General features: G+C 38.5%; 2 protein-coding genes across 5 annotated transcripts in view; one reads left to right on the plus strand and one right to left on the minus strand.

Moving 5' to 3' along the window:
• Nucleotides 1-3,522, minus strand: part of NSL1 (NSL1 component of MIS12 kinetochore complex) — a 33,679-nt gene extending 30,157 nt beyond the window's left edge. The window contains 1 exon segment of the mRNA XM_044004910.1: nucleotides 3,232-3,522. Coding sequence (XP_043860845.1) covers nucleotides 3,232-3,489 — 258 coding nt within the window. The 5' untranslated portion in view covers nucleotides 3,490-3,522.
• A 62-nt stretch (nucleotides 3,523-3,584) lies between these two features.
• On the plus strand, nucleotides 3,585-20,432 carry TATDN3 (TatD DNase domain containing 3). Of its 4 annotated transcripts, XM_044003708.1 has the most exons (11): nucleotides 3,585-3,694; nucleotides 6,502-6,617; nucleotides 8,224-8,256; nucleotides 8,829-8,902; nucleotides 9,184-9,268; nucleotides 10,728-10,790; nucleotides 13,591-13,700; nucleotides 14,517-14,572; nucleotides 15,674-15,786; nucleotides 16,830-16,910; nucleotides 19,843-20,432. In XM_044003708.1, exons 4-11 carry the CDS (start codon nucleotides 8,886-8,888, stop codon nucleotides 19,984-19,986), a joined length of 669 nt encoding a protein of 222 aa, XP_043859643.1. In that variant the 5' UTR covers nucleotides 3,585-3,694; nucleotides 6,502-6,617; nucleotides 8,224-8,256; nucleotides 8,829-8,885; the 3' UTR covers nucleotides 19,987-20,432. The 4 variants fall into 4 exon arrangements, with proteins under 4 accessions (XP_043859643.1, XP_043859644.1, XP_043859645.1 ...); XM_044003709.1 differs by lacking the exon at nucleotides 6,502-6,617 and having other exon boundaries at nucleotides 3,598-3,694; XM_044003710.1 differs by lacking the exon at nucleotides 6,502-6,617 and having other exon boundaries at nucleotides 3,598-3,694; nucleotides 16,833-16,910.
• Nucleotides 20,433-20,849: the final 417 nt, after the last annotated feature.

Here is a 20,849-nt window from a genome sequence, read left to right on the forward strand (position 1 = left end):
GAGACTAATACCAAAAAGTGATATTATATTATGGGATATTTTTTCTTTAATAATAAAGTTAGGATCCATTTCAATGGTTAAAATTATAGTTATTTAAGCAACAAGCATTTATTAAGCACTATGTGCCAGGCACTGTGCTCAAGGCTCGGGATATAAAGTCAAAAACACTATCCCTTCCCCTAGGTGAACTTGTATTCTAATGGAACAAAATATAAATAATGTCAATAAAAGGTTAAATCAAAGGGAAAGCAGACATCTATCATGTAATTCTATGAACCTTTTAAGTATAAATTTCTTTATAACATATAAAAGTAAATAAAAACTAAGGTCCAAACCATAGTGCACCTAAATTAAAATGGTTAAATGAAGACCAAAAAATCTTTTGAATAAGAGTCTTACAAGCATAGGTATTATATTATGACCTGATGATTGACACAAGATAATCTACTATAAAACCATGTCAGTACTAATTCCTATTCTGCACAGAAGGGTGGAAAGAGTACTAGAGTTTTAGTCAGAAAGCTGGGTTTAAACCCAATTCAGGCATTTACAAGCTGTGGTTCCTTGGGCAAAACAAGTAACTTCTCTGGGTCTCAGTTTCTCAACTATAAAATAAGGGTATTAGACTAGAGGATTTCTAAGGTCCCATTCAGTTGTAAATCAGGGATCCTGTAATTACATCTATAAATTAGCTTATTTTCTACTCCAAATCTATAAAGAAGCAAATCATAAGATCATATCTTTAGAGTTACAAGGGATCTCATGGGCTGTCATGAAAAATTTCATACCATGCTTAATAAATATTGATTGTGAACATAAACTGTTTTTATGTAACATAGTAATGTTTATTCCACCAGTGCAATTAACATTGTCATTAGTACATGATATTATACTAGATAGTTTAAGATGCAGCCAAATCTCCTATTAAGTTACACTATTTTGTGTTTTTTTTTGGTTTTGTTTTTGTTTGTTTTTTTTTGTGGGGCAATGAGGGTTAAGTGACTTGCCCAGGGTCACACAGCTAGTAAGTGCCAAGTGTCTGAGTTAGATTTGAACTCAGGTCCTCCTGAATCCAGGGGTGGTGCTTTATTCACTACACCACCTAGCTGCCCCAGTTACACTATTTTGTAATAAAATATTGCCTTGTGTATTTTGTTTACCCAAACCATTATTTTTTCAAGAGTTTTGTTTTTCAATCTAAGAATTCTATTTTTAATTACATTTTAAAAACATAAATAATGACAAGTTACTAATTTCCTGAGAGATTCAAACATTTAAAATAATTTATTCAAGTTATTCCTGAAATAAATTCCAGGGACTTAACATAAAACAGTTTATTCATAGAATTGAGCTGAAAGGGGACTCCTAATCCCCTTCCCTTTACAGTAGAGATAACTGAGGCCTAGAGAAATTAGACTTACCAAAGGTTACACAGTAGTAAATGTCAAAGGCAGGATTTGGATTCAGACTGTCTCCAAACTATAGAGCCAGTGCTCCTTACATATTGTATCATGCTGCTGACTCCTAGTTAGTCAACAAGCATTTATTAAGTAAGCTCTTACTATGTGCCAATCACTATGCTAAATGTTAGGGATGCAAAGAAAGGCAAAAACACTCTACCCCAAGGCACTCACAACCAGATCAGGGAGATTTGTAAATAGTTGTGTACATACATATTCTGTGTTTTACACAGTAGAAGGTAGGATTTCAGTTGAGTCTTGAAAGCCAGGGAAGCTAACAGCTAGAGGTGAGGGGGCAGAATATTCCAGGCATGGGGGACAAATGTAAAGGCAGAGTCAGGAGATGGAGTATCACATAAGAGGAAGAACAAGTAGGTAGGTCACTGAAAATGGATTATAAAGCACATAGAGAAGAGTAAAGTGTTAAGACTGGAAGGTAGGAAGGGGCTAGCTTGTGAAAGGCTTTAATGCTAAACAGAGGAGTCCTGCGGGTAAGTAAATAAGGAGCCACTCTCACTGACTGAACAGGAGGGTTAAATGGTCAGACCTACACAACAGAAAAACCACTTTGGGAGCTGACAGAGAACAAAGTGGCACAGGGAGAGTTTCTAGACAGAGACCAGTTAGGAGGAGACTTCAAGAGTCAGTTCAAGAGGTGATGAGGGTGGATAAAGCACTGGCCCTGGATTCAGGAGGACCTGAGTTCAAATCCAGCCTCAGACACTTGACACTTACTAGCTGTGTGACCCTGGGCAAGTCACTTAACCCTCACTGCCCAGCAAAATAAAATAAAATATATTAAAAAAAAAAAAGAGGTGATGAGGGTCTGGACTATGTGAGCAAGAAAGGGACATTTACCAGAGAAGGGGTAGAGTCAAAACACCAGGATTTGACATAGGCTGAGGATAACCCTGAATTGCAGAGCCTGGATGATTAGGAGCCTCCTCAACAGTAATAACCAAGTTCAGAAGAGAGAAGATTTGGGGAACAAGAGTAATCAGTTCTGTCTTGGACATACTGAAGTTTGAGATGTCTACGGAATACCCAGTTCGAGACATCCAAAAGGAAATGTGGAACTGTAGCTCAAGAGAGCCTATGACTAGATGCTAATCTGGGAATCATCTGCACGGAAATTATAACAACCCATGGGAGCTGATGAGAACACCAAGTGAGACAGTTTAGGGGGAGAAGAAAACAGGGTTCGGGACCGAGCCACGGGGGACAGCAGCAGGAAGGGTGTGACATTAAGTAGCAGCAAAGGAGACTGAAAAAGAGTGGTTAGCCAGATAAACCCCAAAGAAGAAATATGGAAGATGCCTCCCCAGCTCAATAGCAGAGGTGGGGGTCCACAGCTGTAGAACCTTAAATAGGACAGATTTTTTTTTTGACGTATTGATCAATTAATTACGCTCAATTTTCTCCTTTCTTCCTTCAGGTCATAAACGGCATATACACACTGCACACCACGTCTCCTATTCCTCCCTTTCCCCCAACTTTCCCTTACTAGTCTCTCTTTTCCCTTTTCTCCATCTCTTCGGTCAATGCCATAGATTTAGACATCAGGAGCTGACTGAGAAGCCTCAGCTAAGCTGTAGATAACCCCTCCCGCTGTGGGCTGGAGAATCTGAGGCAACCCAAGTGCGAGTGACGCTTCACCCATCTGGCTTCTGTTTCCTTCTTTGTAAAATAAGGAGCCAGGGCCAGAGTCTCTAGGATCCCTCGCCCCTGTGACAGTCTAGGGGTCCATGCGGGGAAGGGGGAGCGACCATACCCACTGCGCCTCTTTCAGCACCAGCTCCCGGTTCTCCTCCGGCAGAACGTCCCCCAGCTCCCGGATGAAGCGGCCGCACATTTTCAGCACCTCGGCCACAGCCTTCTGAGAGGCGCAGCGCACCCGGAAGTCCTCTACGGGGCCGGTGGACGAGGTCGGCTCTGATTCTGTCCCTGTCGCCACAATTTTCTTCTCCTTTGCCTTTTCCTCTTCTCCTCCCTCCTCCTGCTCCGGCGGGCACTCCGCGTTCCCCGCCATTTTCCCTCAAGTTCGAAATCGGCGGCGCTTAGATTCCGGAGGCGGAAGGGCGGGGCTGGAGAACACCGGAAGTGCCTGGCGGTCCTATCAGGAAGCCGGCGCCTTTGCGCCTGCGTGCTGCTGGGGAGCGGAGACAGCCATGGGAGCCGTGACCCCGGGGTTTGTGGACTGTCACTGCCACCTCTCCGCGGCCGACTTCGACTCGGTATGTGAGGCCGTGGAGGGGCGGGGGTGAAAAGCCCCTGGATCCATCCACCGGATCCCTCGCTTTCCCCTTAACGTCCAGGCCCTTCCCCGCCGCTGCCTGCCTCCCGACCCGGGGCTGAGGGAGCGCGGACCCTGGGAGTTCTGCTGCCCCTACCTCCTCGGGCACAGGTGGAGGAGGGTGGTCTGTTTGGGACGTCATTAGTCGACAAACATTTGTTTGGCGCCTAATACATGCTGGGCAACGTGCTAATAAGTTAGTGCTGGGGGTGCAAATGGCGACTCCCCCTTCCATTCCCCCCCCCTGCCCCACACACGGGGGTGGGGACCCAAACTCCACAATCTCTGCTATCAACAATAGTAACTGACATGTATATCTATTTACACTGTACCGAACACTGTGCTAAGCGCTTTATAATTATTAACTCATTTGATCCTCACAACAACCCTGGGGTGTAGGTATTATTATCCACCCCCACCCCCTATTTTACAGATAGGGAAACTGAAGCGAAGAGAGGTTAAGTGACTTGCCCAGGGTCACACAGCTGGTGTTTGAAGACAGATTTGAACTCAGGTCTTCCAGAATGTTAGGCTCAGGGTTCTATCCAGTGTGCCACCTGGCAGCCCAAAGGACCTCATAATCTAATGGGAGAGACAACGTACCAACAAGCTATATACAAAGTAAGTTGAAGGTAACCAGAGGAAAAGGAAAGCAATAGCATCGAGGCGGAATCAGGAAAGACTTGCTGGAGAGGATGGTATTTTAGTGGGAACTTGAAGGAAGCCAGGAGGCAGAGATAAAGAGAACGTTCTAGGCATGAGGCCCCTTGAGTGTGAGGTGCTGGCGGCTCAGCCTCTTAAAGAAGCCATACCTGCATGTGAAGTCCCCAACAAGTGTACTGGCATTCCGCCTTTGCTTGCGGACCTCCAGTGAGGTGCTCACCCCCAGCTCCTTTGAAGCCCATTCCATTTTTGGACAGCTGTTTGTGAGGATGATTCTCCTTGTGGGCAGTGTGGATTTGCTTTTTTACAACTTCCACCTGCAGCTTCTCCTGCTTCTAGTCCCGTCTGAGGCTGAGCAGAATTGTTCATTGGACAGGCATTTATCAAGCACTCAGTATCCTGTAGCACCTCCTGCCCAGGGTTGTTGTGAGGATAAAATGAAGTAATATTTGTAAAGCCCTTTGTAACTTCAGAGAGCACTATACATGCTAGCCATTATCTCAGGGGCCAGGAATACAAAAATAAAACAGCCCCGCACTGGAAGATCTCATATTCTAGTTCTTCAGGTATTCAAGGGCAACTCTCAGTGCCAAAGAGGTTTTTTGACTCCAACCCATTCCAGTTCCCAATATGTATTAAATTTTCCCAAGTATAAGCAACAGAGGGACATGGCACTTGTGAAATGGAGAATTCAGGCTAACCCACTTTAAGAAAGAAGCAGCAAAAGAAACCCACTTCTGTTATGTTAATCCAAACACACCCTGCAAATTATAGGATTTAGAGCTGAAAGGGAAGTTGGAATCCAAACTCATCTTTTTACAAATAAAGAAACTGAGGCATGGAGTTAGTAAATAAGCAGGTTAAAAGTTAGCCCATGAAACTGGATACCACCCAATGTGCAGCAGCTTGTGCTTGATGCTTTTGTAATAAAGAAAGAGGTCTTGCTGTGGGCAACTCACAGTTTGAAAGACAGGCCTGAGAAATCTTCACAAGGATATTGGGTAATCCAATTCCTGGAAAAACAAAAAAGGGTAGGGGAAAAACATTCCAAAAAAGTCCAGGGTTTAAATATAGAAAGAACTGAATCCAGCTAGACTAATATGACCATTATTTAGAAAAAGTGTGCTTCTAATAGACAGCTAGGTCACACAGTGGGCAGAGCTCTGGCCTTGTAGTCAAGAAGACCTGAGTTCAGATCCAACCTCAGACAGTAGCTGTGTGACAGGGACAAGTCATTTAACCTCTGCCTCAGTTTATCCATCTGTAAAATGGAGATAATAAAAACACCAACTTCCTGAGGTTGCTGTAAAGATCAAATGAGAAAATATTTGTAAAGTGCTTAGCATAGTGCCTGGCACCTATTAAGTACTTATACCTATTAAATACCTATTAAGTATTTATATAAAATGTTAGGAGGAGGAAGAGAGTGATATGGACACTTCAACAAGAGGTAACATGCTCTAGTAGTTTACAGGAAAGCTTCCATCTGAGGAATGGCATAAATGGCAGGAAGAACATTAAGCAACAGAAAACAAATGTCATTAAGCTTATCAAAGCACTGTCAGAAATGGCTCTGGTTCCTTCCTCAGGGAAAAAACCAGAACATTATCTCCTCTCCAAAGGTTACTGTTCTTGGGTTTCACCTTTAGAATGTTAGGACTAGAAGGAACTAGAGATTATCCAGGCACAGGATCATGAGATTTAGACCTGAAAGAACTTTAGAGATCCTCTAGTTCTTTGTCTTCAGTGTAGAGAAAGAACAATAGTTATGATAAGGTTAAGTGACTTGATCAAAATTACATAAATTGTAAGTAGCAGAGCTGGAATTCAAACCCAAGTCTCCTAATTCCCATATAGGACTCTTTAAACTATAACTCTTTAAACTTCTCTTGATTTTCTTTCCTTGTGAAAGCATTTCCCCCCAAACTTTCCATATTTATTACACATAAACACATAGCCTTACTTAATTTTTATAACTGGGTATAAACATTGGCCAACTTGATGAGACTGAAAGATATTTATTGTTATTAATAGCACTAATATCATGCTTGGTTATTTATTAGTCTTTATTCTTCATATTCTCAGAGGCAGCATGATCTGTGAATAGATAACTGGTCTGGAAGACTTAGGTTTCATTCCTGCCTCTGATCCATACTGGCTATCTGACCCTGCACAAGACTCTTAACCTCTTAGTACTCTAGGTAACTTTCTAAGACTATTAAGTCTCTGTATTGGTAGTTTCCTCATGAGAGAGTTCCCTATACCAAGGAAATCATAACTACAGTCAATAACCCTATTCTATTCTTTCTCTAAACTGCCTGTCCCTTCTAATCATGCTTGCAAATTTCTTTTTTTTAAATAAACATTTTGATTGAAAGTTTTGAGTTCCAAATTCTATCCCTCCTTCCCCTCTCCCCTCCCTGAGGCAGTAAGCAATCAGATATAGGTTATACATGTGCAATTATGTAAAGTCTTTCCATATTAGTCTTTTTGCATAACAAGACTTAAATAAAAGAAAAAAATGAAAGAAAGAAAGTGAAAAGTAGCATGCTTCCGTCTATGTTCAACCAACATCAGTTCTTTCTCTGGAGGTGGATAGTATGCTTCATCATTAGTAATTTGGGATTGTCTTGGGTCCTTGTATTGCTGAGAATAGCTAAGTTATTTACAACTCTTAATCCAACAATATTATTGTTACTGTGTACAATGTTCTTCTGGTTTTGTTCACTTCACCATGTATCAGTTCATGGAAGTCTTTCCAGGTTTTTCTGAAATTATTCTGCTTGTCATTTTTTATAGCCCCATTCCATTACAATCATATACCTCAGCTTGTTTAGCCATTCCCCAGCTGATGGGCATTCCTTTGAGTTCCAATTCTTAGCATGCCGGCCAATTAAAGAAGAAGGGTGTGGGAGAAAGATGGACAACCCAACCAGGACCAATATTTTGTAGGATCCACTTTGATTAAAAATAACCTTTGGGAGCCCCCTTTCGGGGCACCCACTAGCTGCACACTAGGGTGCCTCCTTCTCATGAGAAGGAATTAAAGAACCTTTGCCACATCGCTGTTGAGTTCCTGAGAATTATTGAAAAGAGGATGATTTTTCCCCTCACACCTCTATTAAAAATAACTCTAGGGTTATAGGATTTAAAGTTGAAAGGGACCTTAAAGATCATCCATTACAACTCCTGCCCCCGCCCCCCCCCCCAAAAAAGTTTAGTGATGAGTTCTTAAAATCATCTTGTAAATTCTTTCCCCTGTCCCTCCCATACTTAAAATGGAACTCTTTTAAACAAGAAAAACAATAAAAAACCCACCAAAAAAAACCCTTTGGGGGGCAGCTAGGTGGTGCAGTGGATAAAGCACCGGCTCTGGATTCAGGAGTACCTGAGTTCAAATCTGGCCTCTGACACCTGACGCTTACTAACTGTGTGACCCTGGGCAAGTCACTTAACCCCCATTGCCCCACCCCCCCCATAATAATAACCTTTGTTCACTCTCCAATTTCAATAGGTCCCCTTGTTTATCCTTTGTTCTGAAAATACTGCTTAGTATGCTCTGTGAATGAATATGCATTGTTTACTGTGTCATTCTGTTCCTCTATATGTTTAACTAAACCTAAACCCAATTTGGAACTCTTAAATTGTCCTGTTTTCTACCTAACTTTATCTGTTGCCATTCCTTATGGTTCTTAAGCCAGTTTTCAAGTAATTACTTGTTCTTATATACATATTCATATAAAATTTAATTATATATACATATTTATGTGTTATAAAATATTTAAGATTAATTATTCTATCTTTTAGGATCTTGAAGATGTGTTAGAAAGAGCCAAAAAGGTTAGTGTGTATGGCCTATACCAATTCTATGCAGAAACAGCTTAAAATTGGGGAATATAGCTTCTTCTCTGGTTGACCAGAGTTGATCAGTAGCATTTCATGATGGTTATCAAGTATCACATTTAGATTTGAGGACATTGGATAAATTTTAAATTTGGGGGAAATAATTTTCTTTTTTCAGAAAAAATACAAAAATAACAAGTGATTAATTCTTAGAAGACCCCTTGAACCATTTTGTCTCTAGCTTTCTTTGCCATCTCAGAGAAATGAAAAAGCAGAAAGTAGATCCTAATCTTCCTTTTTCTAAGATAGCCAACTTAAAAAACAAACATGTTTATGGAATGGGGTTAACCAGGATAGTTAAAATTCATAGATGATGTGGAAGTCTTCTTGAACAAATGAGACTAACTCCATTTACATACCACTTTAAGGTTTACAAAGCACTTTCCTTATAGTAACCCTGAGAGCCAGGTAGTAGAAATTTCTTTATCTCAAGAGACTTGACCATGGTCACATAGCTTATAAGTATGTATTGTTTGCTGCTCTAAATGCTTTATATTTTCTTGTTGCAGGCTAATGTGTTAGCCATTGTAGCAGTTGCTGAACACTCAGGAGAGTTTGAAAAAATCATGCAACTTTCAGAAAGGTAGCTCCTTTTTTATTCATATATTTTCATACGTACATATGTATATTTAGCATTAAAAGTAGATACACTAAAACCAATGAAGGTATCGTCATTTATAGATTGAGGTATGAAATTTATAGTCTGAACCTTATTAGTGCTTAGTGCAAGGAAAAGTGAAACCAGCTTGAATATGGTCTTGAGCAAATGGGGAACCCTCAATATTTTTTCCTGATTATTCTCTAAAATGGGATGATAGTGTACTTTCCCAATCTCCTACTTGGTAATTGTTTCTCTATTTTTAGATATATGGGGTTTGTTCTGCCATGCCTAGGTGTTCACCCTGTTCAAGGACTTCTACCAGAAGACCAACGAAGTGTCACTTTAAAGGTACTGTCAGATGGAATGAGTAATGATACTAAATGTATAGATGACTGCTAGTAAACGAATATGTATTCCCTAGTATGTGCAGTGAAGATATAACAGTTTTTCCAAGGGTCTTGTGTTCTTTATTATTTAGAAAAAAAAAAATTCCCCACATTTGTGATCCCAGCCCATATTTTAAAATAGTTGCTGACTTCATTTTGAAGAGGAGCAGCTAGGTGGCACAGTGGATAGAGTGCTAGGCCTGGAGTCAGGAAGACTTATCTTCTTGAATTCAAATCTGGCCTCAGACTCTCACTAGATGTGTGACCCTGGGCAAGTCACTTAACCTTGTTTGCCTTAGTTGCTCATCTGTAAAATGAACTGGAGAAGGGAATGGCAAACCACTGCAGTATCTTTGCCAAGAAAAACCCCAAACGGGGTCATGAAGAGTTGTACGTGACTGAAAAACAACCGAACAACAACTAGCATTTTGAAGAAGTGGCAGTTTTTGAGTAGCCCCTTAACGGTCTCATAAACAAAGTCAGATTTGAGACTATTGATTTTTTACAGTGGTGATTCTCTGTTCTTGTATTGTGATGTTCCACTGACAAGTATTTAAGTACCTACTATTTTCTAAGCACCGTGCTAGAGGGGAAACAGGTGGGATCTGGCATACAGAGACAAAAATCGAACAGTCCCTGTCCTTGAGAAGCTTAAGTTTTATCAGAAGACTCAGTATTTCAACTTCCCCCAAAGTGAAGAATCATTGCTATACAATGCCCCAATCAATTACGAACTGATTAAAACTCAAATTACAAAAGCTGTTAATTAGGAGGGTAATTATAATACAAAAATTAAATAAGTACAACTTTAGGTTCTCAAAGCAAAGATTCTTCAAACCTAATGATACTGCTCTGTGACTGGCAGGTGATTTGTATTTATACCTAATGGTAGTTACAGGGCTCTTATCATTGCAAATAACCCAGTTTAATATTTACTTATTCCAACATATTTACTTGTATCTCCCTGGATTTGTAAGTTCCTTAAAAACAGAGACTGCATCTTTCTATTTTTTAAAAAAATTTCCACAGTACCCAGTACCGTGTTGGGCATGTGGTAGGTGCTCAATAAATGGTATTTTGGTTGATGGACAAAAGGTAAGTTACAAAAAGTTAAAATATTTGGCAGAGATTACACAAATCTTTAATGTGTAATAGTATCTAGAGTAGAATATGGAACTTTTGCCTTAATATTTTGCATGATTCCATGTAACTAAACAACAAACTAAGGTAAGGTTGTTGGTTTAAATTCTAAGGGGCAAAAATTAGCTGCTAAATCCTTGAACCCCCTAAAGATTCTGAGGCATAAAGTGTTTTCTTTAGCAACAGACTAGATATTATTAAACAAAGTAATTCAAAATAAGTAGGATTACATAAATATTTTTAATTTATTTTATTTAAAACAATCTTATCTTTTCTTTTAGGATCTGGATATAGCTTTGCCACTTATAGAACATTATAAAGATCACTTGTTGGCAATTGGGGAGGTAAGCCTCCTTTGATTTAGTTAATAAGATTAATTAACACCATCCCATCCCCCAGAAAACACCTCATCTCTAGCCTGAAAATATTTCTTAATTTCTGTCCTAGTAATCAGATTTGCTTGGGGTATGCCAATGTTCAACAATTCAACAAATATATATGTTGTATGCTTACTAACTGTAAAGCATTGTGAGAGGCATTAAGTTAAGTTAGAAAGGATGTTTACTCTTAGGAAACTTGTATTCTATGAGGAAAATTAACTAATAAAAAGTAGAATAAGTTAAGAACCTAAGAGATATAAGTATGTGCTTTATAAGAATTAACAGTAGGAAAAATTCATTTCTGGCTGTAGTATTAGAGAAGATTTAAGGAAGGAGGTAGCATTTGAGTTAGGCCAAACAAAATGGAATTATTACCGATAAAAAAGAGAGTTAAAGTGCAGAGGTATTTTGGAGATAGAATTGATGGGCCTTAATGGATATGGAATTAAGGTAGAAAGAAGTATCCAAGATGATTCTGTGATTACAAGCATGGGTGACTGGGAGAATGGTGGTGCCATTCATAGAAATAGGGAAGTTAGGAGGAGAATTGGGTGTTCAGGACCTTAGTGAACATAGGTCACCCCATACACTAAAGGAGTCCTCACTATAACATGCCTGACAAGTGATTATCCAGCAGAAAGAGGGGGGATTCTACCACCTCTGGAGGCAAACCATTCCACTTTTGGATAGTTCTAATTGTTAGGTTTTCCTAATATCAAATCTAAATTTTTCTCTTTTGCAACTTCTACTCACTGCTTCTCATTTTGAAAAGAGCAGATCTAAACAGAAAAGTCTAATCCCTCCTTGACGTGACAGTCCTTAAGATATTTGAAGTGAGCTGTTATATAGCCACCTGAGTCTTCTCTTCTCCACCCTAAATATACCCAGTTCCTTCAACTAATCTTTGTATGGCATGAACTCAAGGCCCTTCACCATCCTAGTTGCTCTCTTCTGGACACTCTCCAGCTTTTCAGTGCCCCTGTAAAACTATGGCACCAAGAACGGAACACAGTTCTCCCGTGAAGTGTGACTTGCCTTCCTGTTCCAAGAAGGCACGCTTCTCTTAAAGCAGCCCACAGTTGTTGCAGTAAGCTGCAGCACCCCACACAGCTGACTCCTATTAGAAGTGATATGGCGTATAAAAGGCTCCCAGTAGGACGGTTTGAGCTTTCAGGTCACTAGCATTTCTAGGTTTTCAGAAAAATTGGTATCTATCCATGTCTCCTCATCCCTCTTCTATTTGTGGAGTTGATTTTTTTTTTAACTCAACTGCAAGACTTTACATTTAACCTTGTTGGATTTCACTTTCCTAGTTTCAGCCCAGTACTTGAGCCTGTGAAGATCCTTCAGGATCCTGGCTCTGTTACCACTGTATTAACTGTCTCTCTCAGTTTATATCATCTGCAAATGTAGTGAACATACCATCCATGACTTTGTCAAAGTCATTGATAAAAATGTTAAATAACCTAGGAGGGATGCTATACTAAAGACTTAAGTAACTTTAACAGCAAATCATTAACAACTACTCTTGGAGTGCATCCATCCAACCAGTTATAAATCTATCTGATTGTATTATTATCTAATTGATATTACTCCATCTTTTCTTCTACAATAATATGAGATAGTCTAACAAAAGACCCTCCTGCTCTAACTTCCCCTGAAGCATTTTAGTCCATGGGATCCCACTTCTTTTGAACCCACTGAGCTGTTTTCCCAAAATATAGGGTAAATGCCAGATTCTGATCAGTTTTCTTCTTTTCTTTCATAAACTCTAGACTGGAATGAGTGTTCATTTTCTTTCACGGTTTTTATCATTTCCGTCCCAGCAACTAGTTCCTCTCTGTTAGTGAAAATCAGATTCAGAATAGAATTTCCCTTCATTGTTTCCTCTACCCTTTGAAGAATTACATTATCATTGAGGTAAGTCAAGAAATTATTAGCTGCTTTATTTTTAGCAGAAAGAAACAACCATCTGATGTCTATATGAAGTGTCTCTCATCAGTACTATCTTATACCTCTGTTCCAGGCTTGTGCTCTGTTCCCCAACTCCTCATGACTTTCTTCCTGTAAAGATAATGAACCTGTTTTGAGGACCTGGTAGGCTAGCCAGGTGGTGATATCCCCTGAGCAGAGGATAAGAGAGAGATTAGAATAAAGTTAGGGATTGTACATGTAGAAGCCACAGTTTAGAGTCTTCTGTATGAAGTGGTAGTTGAAGCTGAGATCTTACAGTAGATGATATCATTCAAGAAAAAGAGAAATAGTAGCAGGCCAAAGAGAGAGCCTTTAGTAGTACCTACAGTTAGATGGTAGGAGAAAGGACAGAGGTGAACTAGAACTTGTCAGTAAATTTGAGAGTTGGAGAGCAGAGTGATGTTCTCTCTACAGGCCTTTCAGAAGGCAAAAAATTAGGTCAAAAGTACTTGTTTTCATCTTCTATATATTTAACCATTTTCCTTCCTTTAAACAGGGCATTATTTGACTTAGAGCAGTTTTTAGACTTCCAAATAAGTAATTCTGAAACTGAATTTAAAGAAACTAAAAGTCTCAGATGAAGATCTCTGATCTAATAATAGTATTTTCTAGCAGGTAAAGCATTTACATCACTTGGTAGTAGATAATAGATTCTAATTCTTGAACTCATGTAAACATAGTCCATATTATAGCAATACATTTACACACTAGGCATGGTTTTTTCCTTTGTTATTTATTTGTTTAAAGTTAAGTCACCAAAACTGTAATACTTTCTTTTATCCATTTACAGGTTGGATTAGATTTCTCCCCCAGATTTGCCAGGACTGATGAGCACAAGGAGGAGCAAAGACAAGTTCTTATCAGACAGATCCAATTAGCTAAAAGACTAAATTTGCCATTGTAGGTAAAGTTTTTTAAATGTTAGCATTCAACATTTGTTAAGCATTTACTACTATATTCAAGATTCTGGGCTGGGTTTAGGGGAAATGCAGCTTTAAGAAGCTTATAATCTGGAAGAAGTGCTAAACTGTTTACACAAATAACTTTAATAGAAATTAGAATATGACAAGTATACAAGAAGAGTACAAACAAAATGTTTTGAGTTCAAATGATAGAGATATCACTACCTACTGTAGTAGGGATTCAGAGAAGGCTTTATAGAGGAAATGATGTTTTAGCTGGGCCTCCAGGGGTTTCAACAGGTAGAGAAGAGAAGATGGGCATTTGAGGTTCAGGGAAGAGCATGATTAAGGAAGGCAAGCAGTCAGGAAAGCCTAGGCCATCTGCAGAAGAGAGTGGGTTTGACTGAAGTGAAGAGGAGAGTAGGAGAATAGGCTCATAGATTTAGAGTTGGAAGGAACCTTAAAGATCCAACTCCCTCAGTTTAGAAAAATTGAGACCCCAAAATATTAAGTGACTTGTCCAAGGTCATGCAAAGATTAAGTGGCAGAGCCAAGATCTGAAACCAGGTTGTCTGATTCCAAGCTGGATACTCTTTCCACTGCACTGAATTGTGTAAAATAAGCCTGGAGAAGTATAGTAGAAATAGGCAATGAGGGCTTTGAATGGCAGGCTAAGGAGCCAGTGATCAAAGTGATTCTACTTAGAAAGACTTTTTACTTTTGTTCTCTCAAATATGCGTGTAATGAGAATAATAAAATAATCTGCTCTCTGTAGTTTTTTTAACCATAAGAGAAATGTGATTTTATTTTCTAGGAATGTTCACTCACGCTCAGCTGGCAGACCAACTATTAATCTTTTGCGTAAGGAAGGTAAGTGAGTTTGGGGGCAGCATGTGTTTCTCTGAGCAAAGGTTATTTTCTAACTGTAATAATAAGCATCACAAAATCAAGTGAAGCCATTAGGCTGGTGACCACAAAGTACTGCATGGCCCACTTTCCCCAGAATAAGAATCTGTCTTTCAGTACAGTCAATACAATAGCTAGCATAGCTCAGTAGTGTGTTTTGAAGCCCTTTGCAGCCTTGGAAGCCAGAAATGTATGCCTGAGCAGCCAAATGTTAATGAGGTTGATTTGGTTCTATTATGTCAATAGAATATAGTTAGCTTAACTATTAAGTTTCTACATAATTTACCTATCTTGTTCTCCATCTCCCAGTTAATATCTTAGAGCACTTACTTCCCTTAGAATGAACCTGTTTGTCCATTTGGTTATATGAAGGCACCTCTGGAAAAAGTTTGGTAATAAAGAATATTAAACTACTGAAAATAAAACACTGGTAGCCCGAACCACCTTGAGCCACCCTGACTTGGGCTGCCAGGCTGAGGGTGGCTGATTTCCCGGGTTGTGCCACAGCTTCACTTCTCAAGAGCAGGACACAGATGAAATACAGGGGGACAGTGAAGCAAAGCATTCTCCTCATATCCTTTTTGCATCTGAGTGTACCCATCAAGTGGTCATATATTATCAGTGAATTGTAGTTAGGCCTTAAATAAATGAAATTAATAAGAAGCATGAACTAGATGATCTCTTGGGGCCTTTTCGGGTCTAATATTCTGTGATTCTGTAGCTCAAAGTTCATGTTATATTTATTCTACTTCAAAGGGTTATCTTGAGGAAAGCATTTTATAAATCTTAAAGTGCCACATAAATAAGAGGTAGGTTTTCTTTTTCCTTACTACCATTGTTTTCCAAGGCCAGGGATACTCAAGAATTGACTTTATTATCTATTCTAATAATTGATGGAATATCATACATTCCTTCATTCAAATTTTAGAGATCAAGAAGTGGCATCCTGCTATGATTGTGGGCGTCATTTAAAAACTCTGATCTCTCTTTTTCAGTTTTGTTAATGGAGAAACCTCTTTTAAAGCAATCATAATGGAATGTGTCTCTATCTTTGCTTTTTGAGAGGTGCCGAAAAGGTGCTGCTCCACGCATTTGATGGCCGACCATCTGTAGCCATGGAAGGAGTAAGCGCAGGATACTTTTTTTCAATTCCTCCTTCTTCTGCAAGGAGTGAACAGGTGAATTCTTTATCTCTAAACTTTAGCATGGTCATTGTAGTCTACCAAACAAGCTTTATTTTACTTTCCTGGTATCATTAGGTGATATGCAAATGTTAAGCTTACAGGGTGTGATATTTGCATTATAATGTCTGTGGAGACTAATTTTAAAAAAGATAAATACAGAGAAAAAATAAGAAAAAGGAAGGATTTTCTTATTTTTATTATTTGTAGGGGAGAGCTCATATTTTGCAATTGCTAGACATATTTTGAGAAAATCCTATGTCTTTTTTTCAGCAAAGCAAAGATATGATAATCACATGGCTTTTTCCTTCTTGGTCAGAAACCCCATGAGATGGAAATTCCATTCCTAAAAAAAGTAGTTAATTTAGCAGCATCAAACAGTTTATCACATGATAATATTTTTTCATGCTGTGGTAGCATAATTGGATTCTGAGTAGAAAGAAACCATTCCTGGGGAGCATGTAATCCCAATTCTGATGTTGCCAATAGAATTATCATTTCTAAACCACAAAGGCATTGAATATTATGAAATATAGTAGGTGAGAAAGGAGCACTGAGAGATGGCAGTAGGTGAAAAACTATTATTTCAGTGATAATGTGATATTTGATGCCTTGATACCTTTCTAGGTGAACCCATTTCCTATTATTGGCCCCCTTGTTCCTTTGGGAAATACTATTTAGTATCTAGTACAGGGAATTGTAGTATATTAAAAAGAGCACTAGATTTGGGGTCAGAAAACCTTAGTTTTAACCATGGCCCCACCACTGAATAATTGTATGACCTTAAACAAGACACTTAGTCCTCCTTGTCTCTTCATCTGTAAAGTGTAATACCTGCCCTGGTACTTTACAGTGTTATCATAAGGATGAAAGGAGGTAACTTATGGAAAGAGCTTTTCCTATAGTAAAGTACCACATAGTAATAACTGTTAAAATGCCTAATAAATATGAAATTAGGATTCTGATATTTTCAATACAGACATATATTTAACTCACACTCTCATATTTTAATACTTAATAGCTTTTATTTTTTCTCTAAGAAGCAGAAACTTATAAAGCAACTGCCTTTATCTTCTATATGCTTAGAAACTGATTCACCTGCACTGGGACTAGTAAAACAGGTAAGTGGTACTTCCATTTTAAAGCTCTCAGGGATGTTTGCAATTCTTATGTATTTTTAAATTATAGTGTAACTACAATATCGAGGGAATTGAACCAAAACTCACCCTATAGTTTCCTTTGTGTTATGTTAAACCTTTATTTTGCATGTAGTTGTTATACTGAGAGTTCTGATTTTACCTGGGGTTTTTCCTAATTTATGCATTGAAGAGGCCCTAATGGAATTCTGCTTTCTATAGTATCTCCCATTTATTGTAGAAGCATTTAGAGGAATATGTATTCTTTGTCCATGTCATGTATGTTAAATTTCTAGAAGGAAGATCAAAGGCATTGTGGAATAGTATAGAGAGAGCTAGGCTCAGAGTTAGGACAACCTGGGTTCAAGTTTCATATCTGACACATTACTGGCTCCATGACCCTGGACAAGTCACCTAACCTCAGTGTCCCCGGCAACTCTCTATGAGTCTAAGTTGTAGAGCAGTTGTCAATGTGTATTGGTAGAGAGCACATCTCTGCTGAGTGTTCCCTCACCTGATGAAATCACAGGTCTGGGCCCAAAGAAGCAGGAAGGGGCAGGGAAGAGACCATGTCTGCTTTGACTGCACCTTACAGTCTCCAATGGTGCATTATTTATTCCAATTCGGGTAACTTTGTTAAGTTTCTTTTGGTGATGATGCTGTAAATACTTGAACAAGCATACAGCTCCCCTTTTTCATTGAGCTTGATATTATTAATCATTAGAAAGCCATGGAACAGTTACCCCTTTGAAATCTTTTGAGAAATGGTGTATGATTTTGACATATGTATGGGAGATACCTTGTCAAACAATAGCCTTTAAGGTGGCATTTCCTTCTATTTTAATCAAGTGCTTTTTTAGTTAATGAACAAACACACTGGGATCTTGTATTCTCTGTACCTTTTAGTCAATTATGAGACCGACGAGTCATCTTAGAATATCATTTAAGAAAACTTCCCTTCTCATACTTTCATCAAGGATGCTCTAGATGCCTATATAATTTATTGAGAGTTTATAAAAATGAAAAAATAAGCTTATGGGTTGGCAATTATTTTTTCTATCATGTTTTTGGTGATTAAATATTTCTATGGCTTTTTTTAGATATTTTCTATTTTTCCAAGTTTCATTCTTAAATGCCCCTGAAATGATACAACTTAGTTTTGTTGACAAGCTTTTCGTATTTTTTGTACATTTGTTTTTCTTTCCATGGCTTTTTTTTTTTTTTTTGGCAGGGCAATGGGGGTTAAGTGACTTGCCCAGGGTCACACAGCTAGTTAAGTGTCAAGTGTCTGAGGCTGGATTTGAACTCAGGTACTCCTGAATCCAGGGCCGGTGCTTTATCCACTGCGCCACCTAGCCGCCCCCATTTCCATGGCTTTTTATTGCTCTGAGGCAGTACTACTTGTAATCTCCCACAATCTTCCATTAAGTTAAATAAAACAAATTAAATTAAAATTAAATAAACAAATTTCTTTTTTAACTTGGCTTTTGTATTTGCCTGCTTGACTGGGTCAGCTTTTAGTCTCTTAGTCTTCTTGTTGATATGGATTTTTTAAAAATTGGTTAAACTTCCTTAGGAAATGGTGATAGTTTGTCCGTATTAATGTCTTTTTATCCATTTTCCATTTTTGACAGCAATTTAAATAGTTTGTTGAAAAATTAGGCTAGAATTGCTTTATTTATATTTCTTCTCATTTTAATTTTTTCTTCTCATTTGGTATTAATTTTCATCTTTACCAAGTCAATGGTCTGATTACATACAAACTGCTGATTCCTAAACGACTCACAAATCAAAAACAAGTTATTTCCTATTAAAATCAGTTTCATTTTGGGGGGCGGGATTGTGGAAGAATATTCATTATGTCTAGTGACTTCCTGCTCTCTTTTTTAGGTAAGAATTAATGATATATATTTGAGCCTTCTGTGTAGTCTTCAACCCTTTGACCTTTATCATTTCTTAGCTTTGAACCATATTTTCCAACAAGTTTTTTTTTGCTATTCTTTCTAGGACCCAACTTTACATTGGCGCCACTGAGTATACATTGATTTAATTTGAAGGGGGTCTTAGGTTCTTCATAAAATTTCTCTTCTCTCTGCTACAGCTGTTAATACAAAAACTGCAGTTATCTTTATGGTAGTATTTTTCCTTACACTCATTATGAACACTGTAGTATGAGATGATCAGCTGTTCCACAAGATGATATTTCTTGTTACCTTTGATCATATGTTAAAAACAACTCTGTTAACTCAATAGCCACATCTTAATTTGCCCTTTAATGTCTCCGTCACTGCAGAACTGGAAAGGGGCCATGCAAGACTTAGGGTCATTTTGCATTTTTCTTTTTTTCATATATTAAAAAATAAGTTTTTTTCATAAATAGCCATAGCTTCAGAATTCATCATCAAGTGGCCAGGCCACTGGTGTTGGGCCTCTCTGTACCTATCTAGGCTCTCTTTTGGAAAGCAGATATAGTTTCTTGCTGGGACTCTACTTAAAGCCTGGTCACATGGTAGAGCCTGCCTGATCCTACATTCTGCTGGTATCAAGAGTAGGACTTTGTAGAGGCTCAATATCACATTTGTTTAATGTATTTTTTTTTTAATTAAAATTTTTTTTGTTTAATGTATTTTGCATTGCATTGTTATCTTCATTGTAATTTTATTTTTAAGTGATCCACTAGACTATAAGTACTTAGTGATCCCTAGTGATTTTTTTCCAGCAGAGCATAAACATTGGGTGCTTTGTCCAGAGCAGTGGCAATCTTTGAAAATAAAGGACAGTGACTTTATCTTTTGTTTTCAGTGTAAAGCAACACATCTGTTGCCCTCTGAAGTTTCCCTTGGTTGTCTTGTTTCCCTCGGGCCCCAGGAATATGGTAGGTGTCCTACTTCATCAGGCCTATTTTGCTGTTTTACAGGAGCGGAATGAACCTAGGAACATTTCCATTTCCGCAGAATTCATTGCCCAGGTGAAAGGGATCTCAGTGGAAGAAGTTAAAGAAGTGACAACTCAGAATGCTTTGAAACTGTTTCCCAAACTCCGACATCTGCTTCAAAAATAACCTGCCAGGTTTCCTCCAGGAAAATCATTTCCTAATATACCACCAGGTGGCAGCATTGAAGAAAAATACATTTTCTGACCAAAGAAAGAACAGTGTCTAGATAGAGGCCACCAGCATAGAACTTATAGATAAGTTTGAATTGTTATACGTTCAGTTTGTGGAAAGTAAACTTGACTGGAATTTCTGGAGCCACGGTTTAGTTCCAGCTCTGCCACTGTCTGTTTTGTGTAAAAGTCAATGAAATGCTAAGGGAGGAGGGTGGGAACAAATGCTGCTGCTGTTGCTCCTGCTGCTTTCACCAGTGCCTCATGGAACAGAGTGGTATGTTCATTCAGGATGACAGTGTTCAGGTAGGCCAGAGGCAGGCATTGTCTAGCCTACTTTGTTTAGTGCTTGGCAGGTGTCATACCCAAATGTCAACCTAATAAATGTCATTTTTGTTTCCATCTGAATTTGCCACATTTCTTATTTCATATAGATTAAGAAAAATTTGCTTTTAAATATCAGTGTTTCTTACTATCTACAGCAATGATGTTACATTTTCATATGTATAATGTGAAATATACACATATAATAGAATATACAAATTTATAATTTTTTAAAAATTATGTGATCACCAAATTATCATTACCAAATTGTCATTTGAGTCCAGTATTAATAAAACTTGGTATGTAAAGCGATAAAGAATGTGAGCCAGAAAAAGGAGATAGCTATTTCCTAATGAGCCTAGCACAGGGCCTTGTCCTTATCAGGCACCAGGAGCCATAAGATGACCATGGTCTGTTTCCCTGCTTCTGGTCATCTCTACCATCTCCTTATTTTTTAGTGATCTGGTGGAGAGGAAGTAAGAAAATACATGGGAA

Source organism: Dromiciops gliroides, chromosome 4, assembly GCF_019393635.1.
Source record: "Dromiciops gliroides isolate mDroGli1 chromosome 4, mDroGli1.pri, whole genome shotgun sequence".
Lineage (NCBI taxonomy): Eukaryota > Metazoa > Chordata > Mammalia > Microbiotheria > Microbiotheriidae > Dromiciops > Dromiciops gliroides.

What these genes read in the sequence shown, in the direction of transcription:
- TATDN3 (XM_044003709.1), top strand. Translation starts at nt 3,629, where the DNA reads ATGGGAGCCGTGACCCCGGGGTTTGTGGACTGTCACTGCCACCTCTCC. An exon ending in TGTTAGAAAGAGCCAAAAAG is followed by an intron (nt 8,257 to 8,828) that starts GTTAGTGTGTAT and finishes TTCTTGTTGCAG; the next exon opens with GCTAATGTGTTAGCCATTGT. An exon ending in AAAAGACTAAATTTGCCATT is followed by an intron (nt 13,701 to 14,516) that starts GTAGGTAAAGTT and finishes TTTATTTTCTAG; the next exon opens with GAATGTTCACTCACGCTCAG.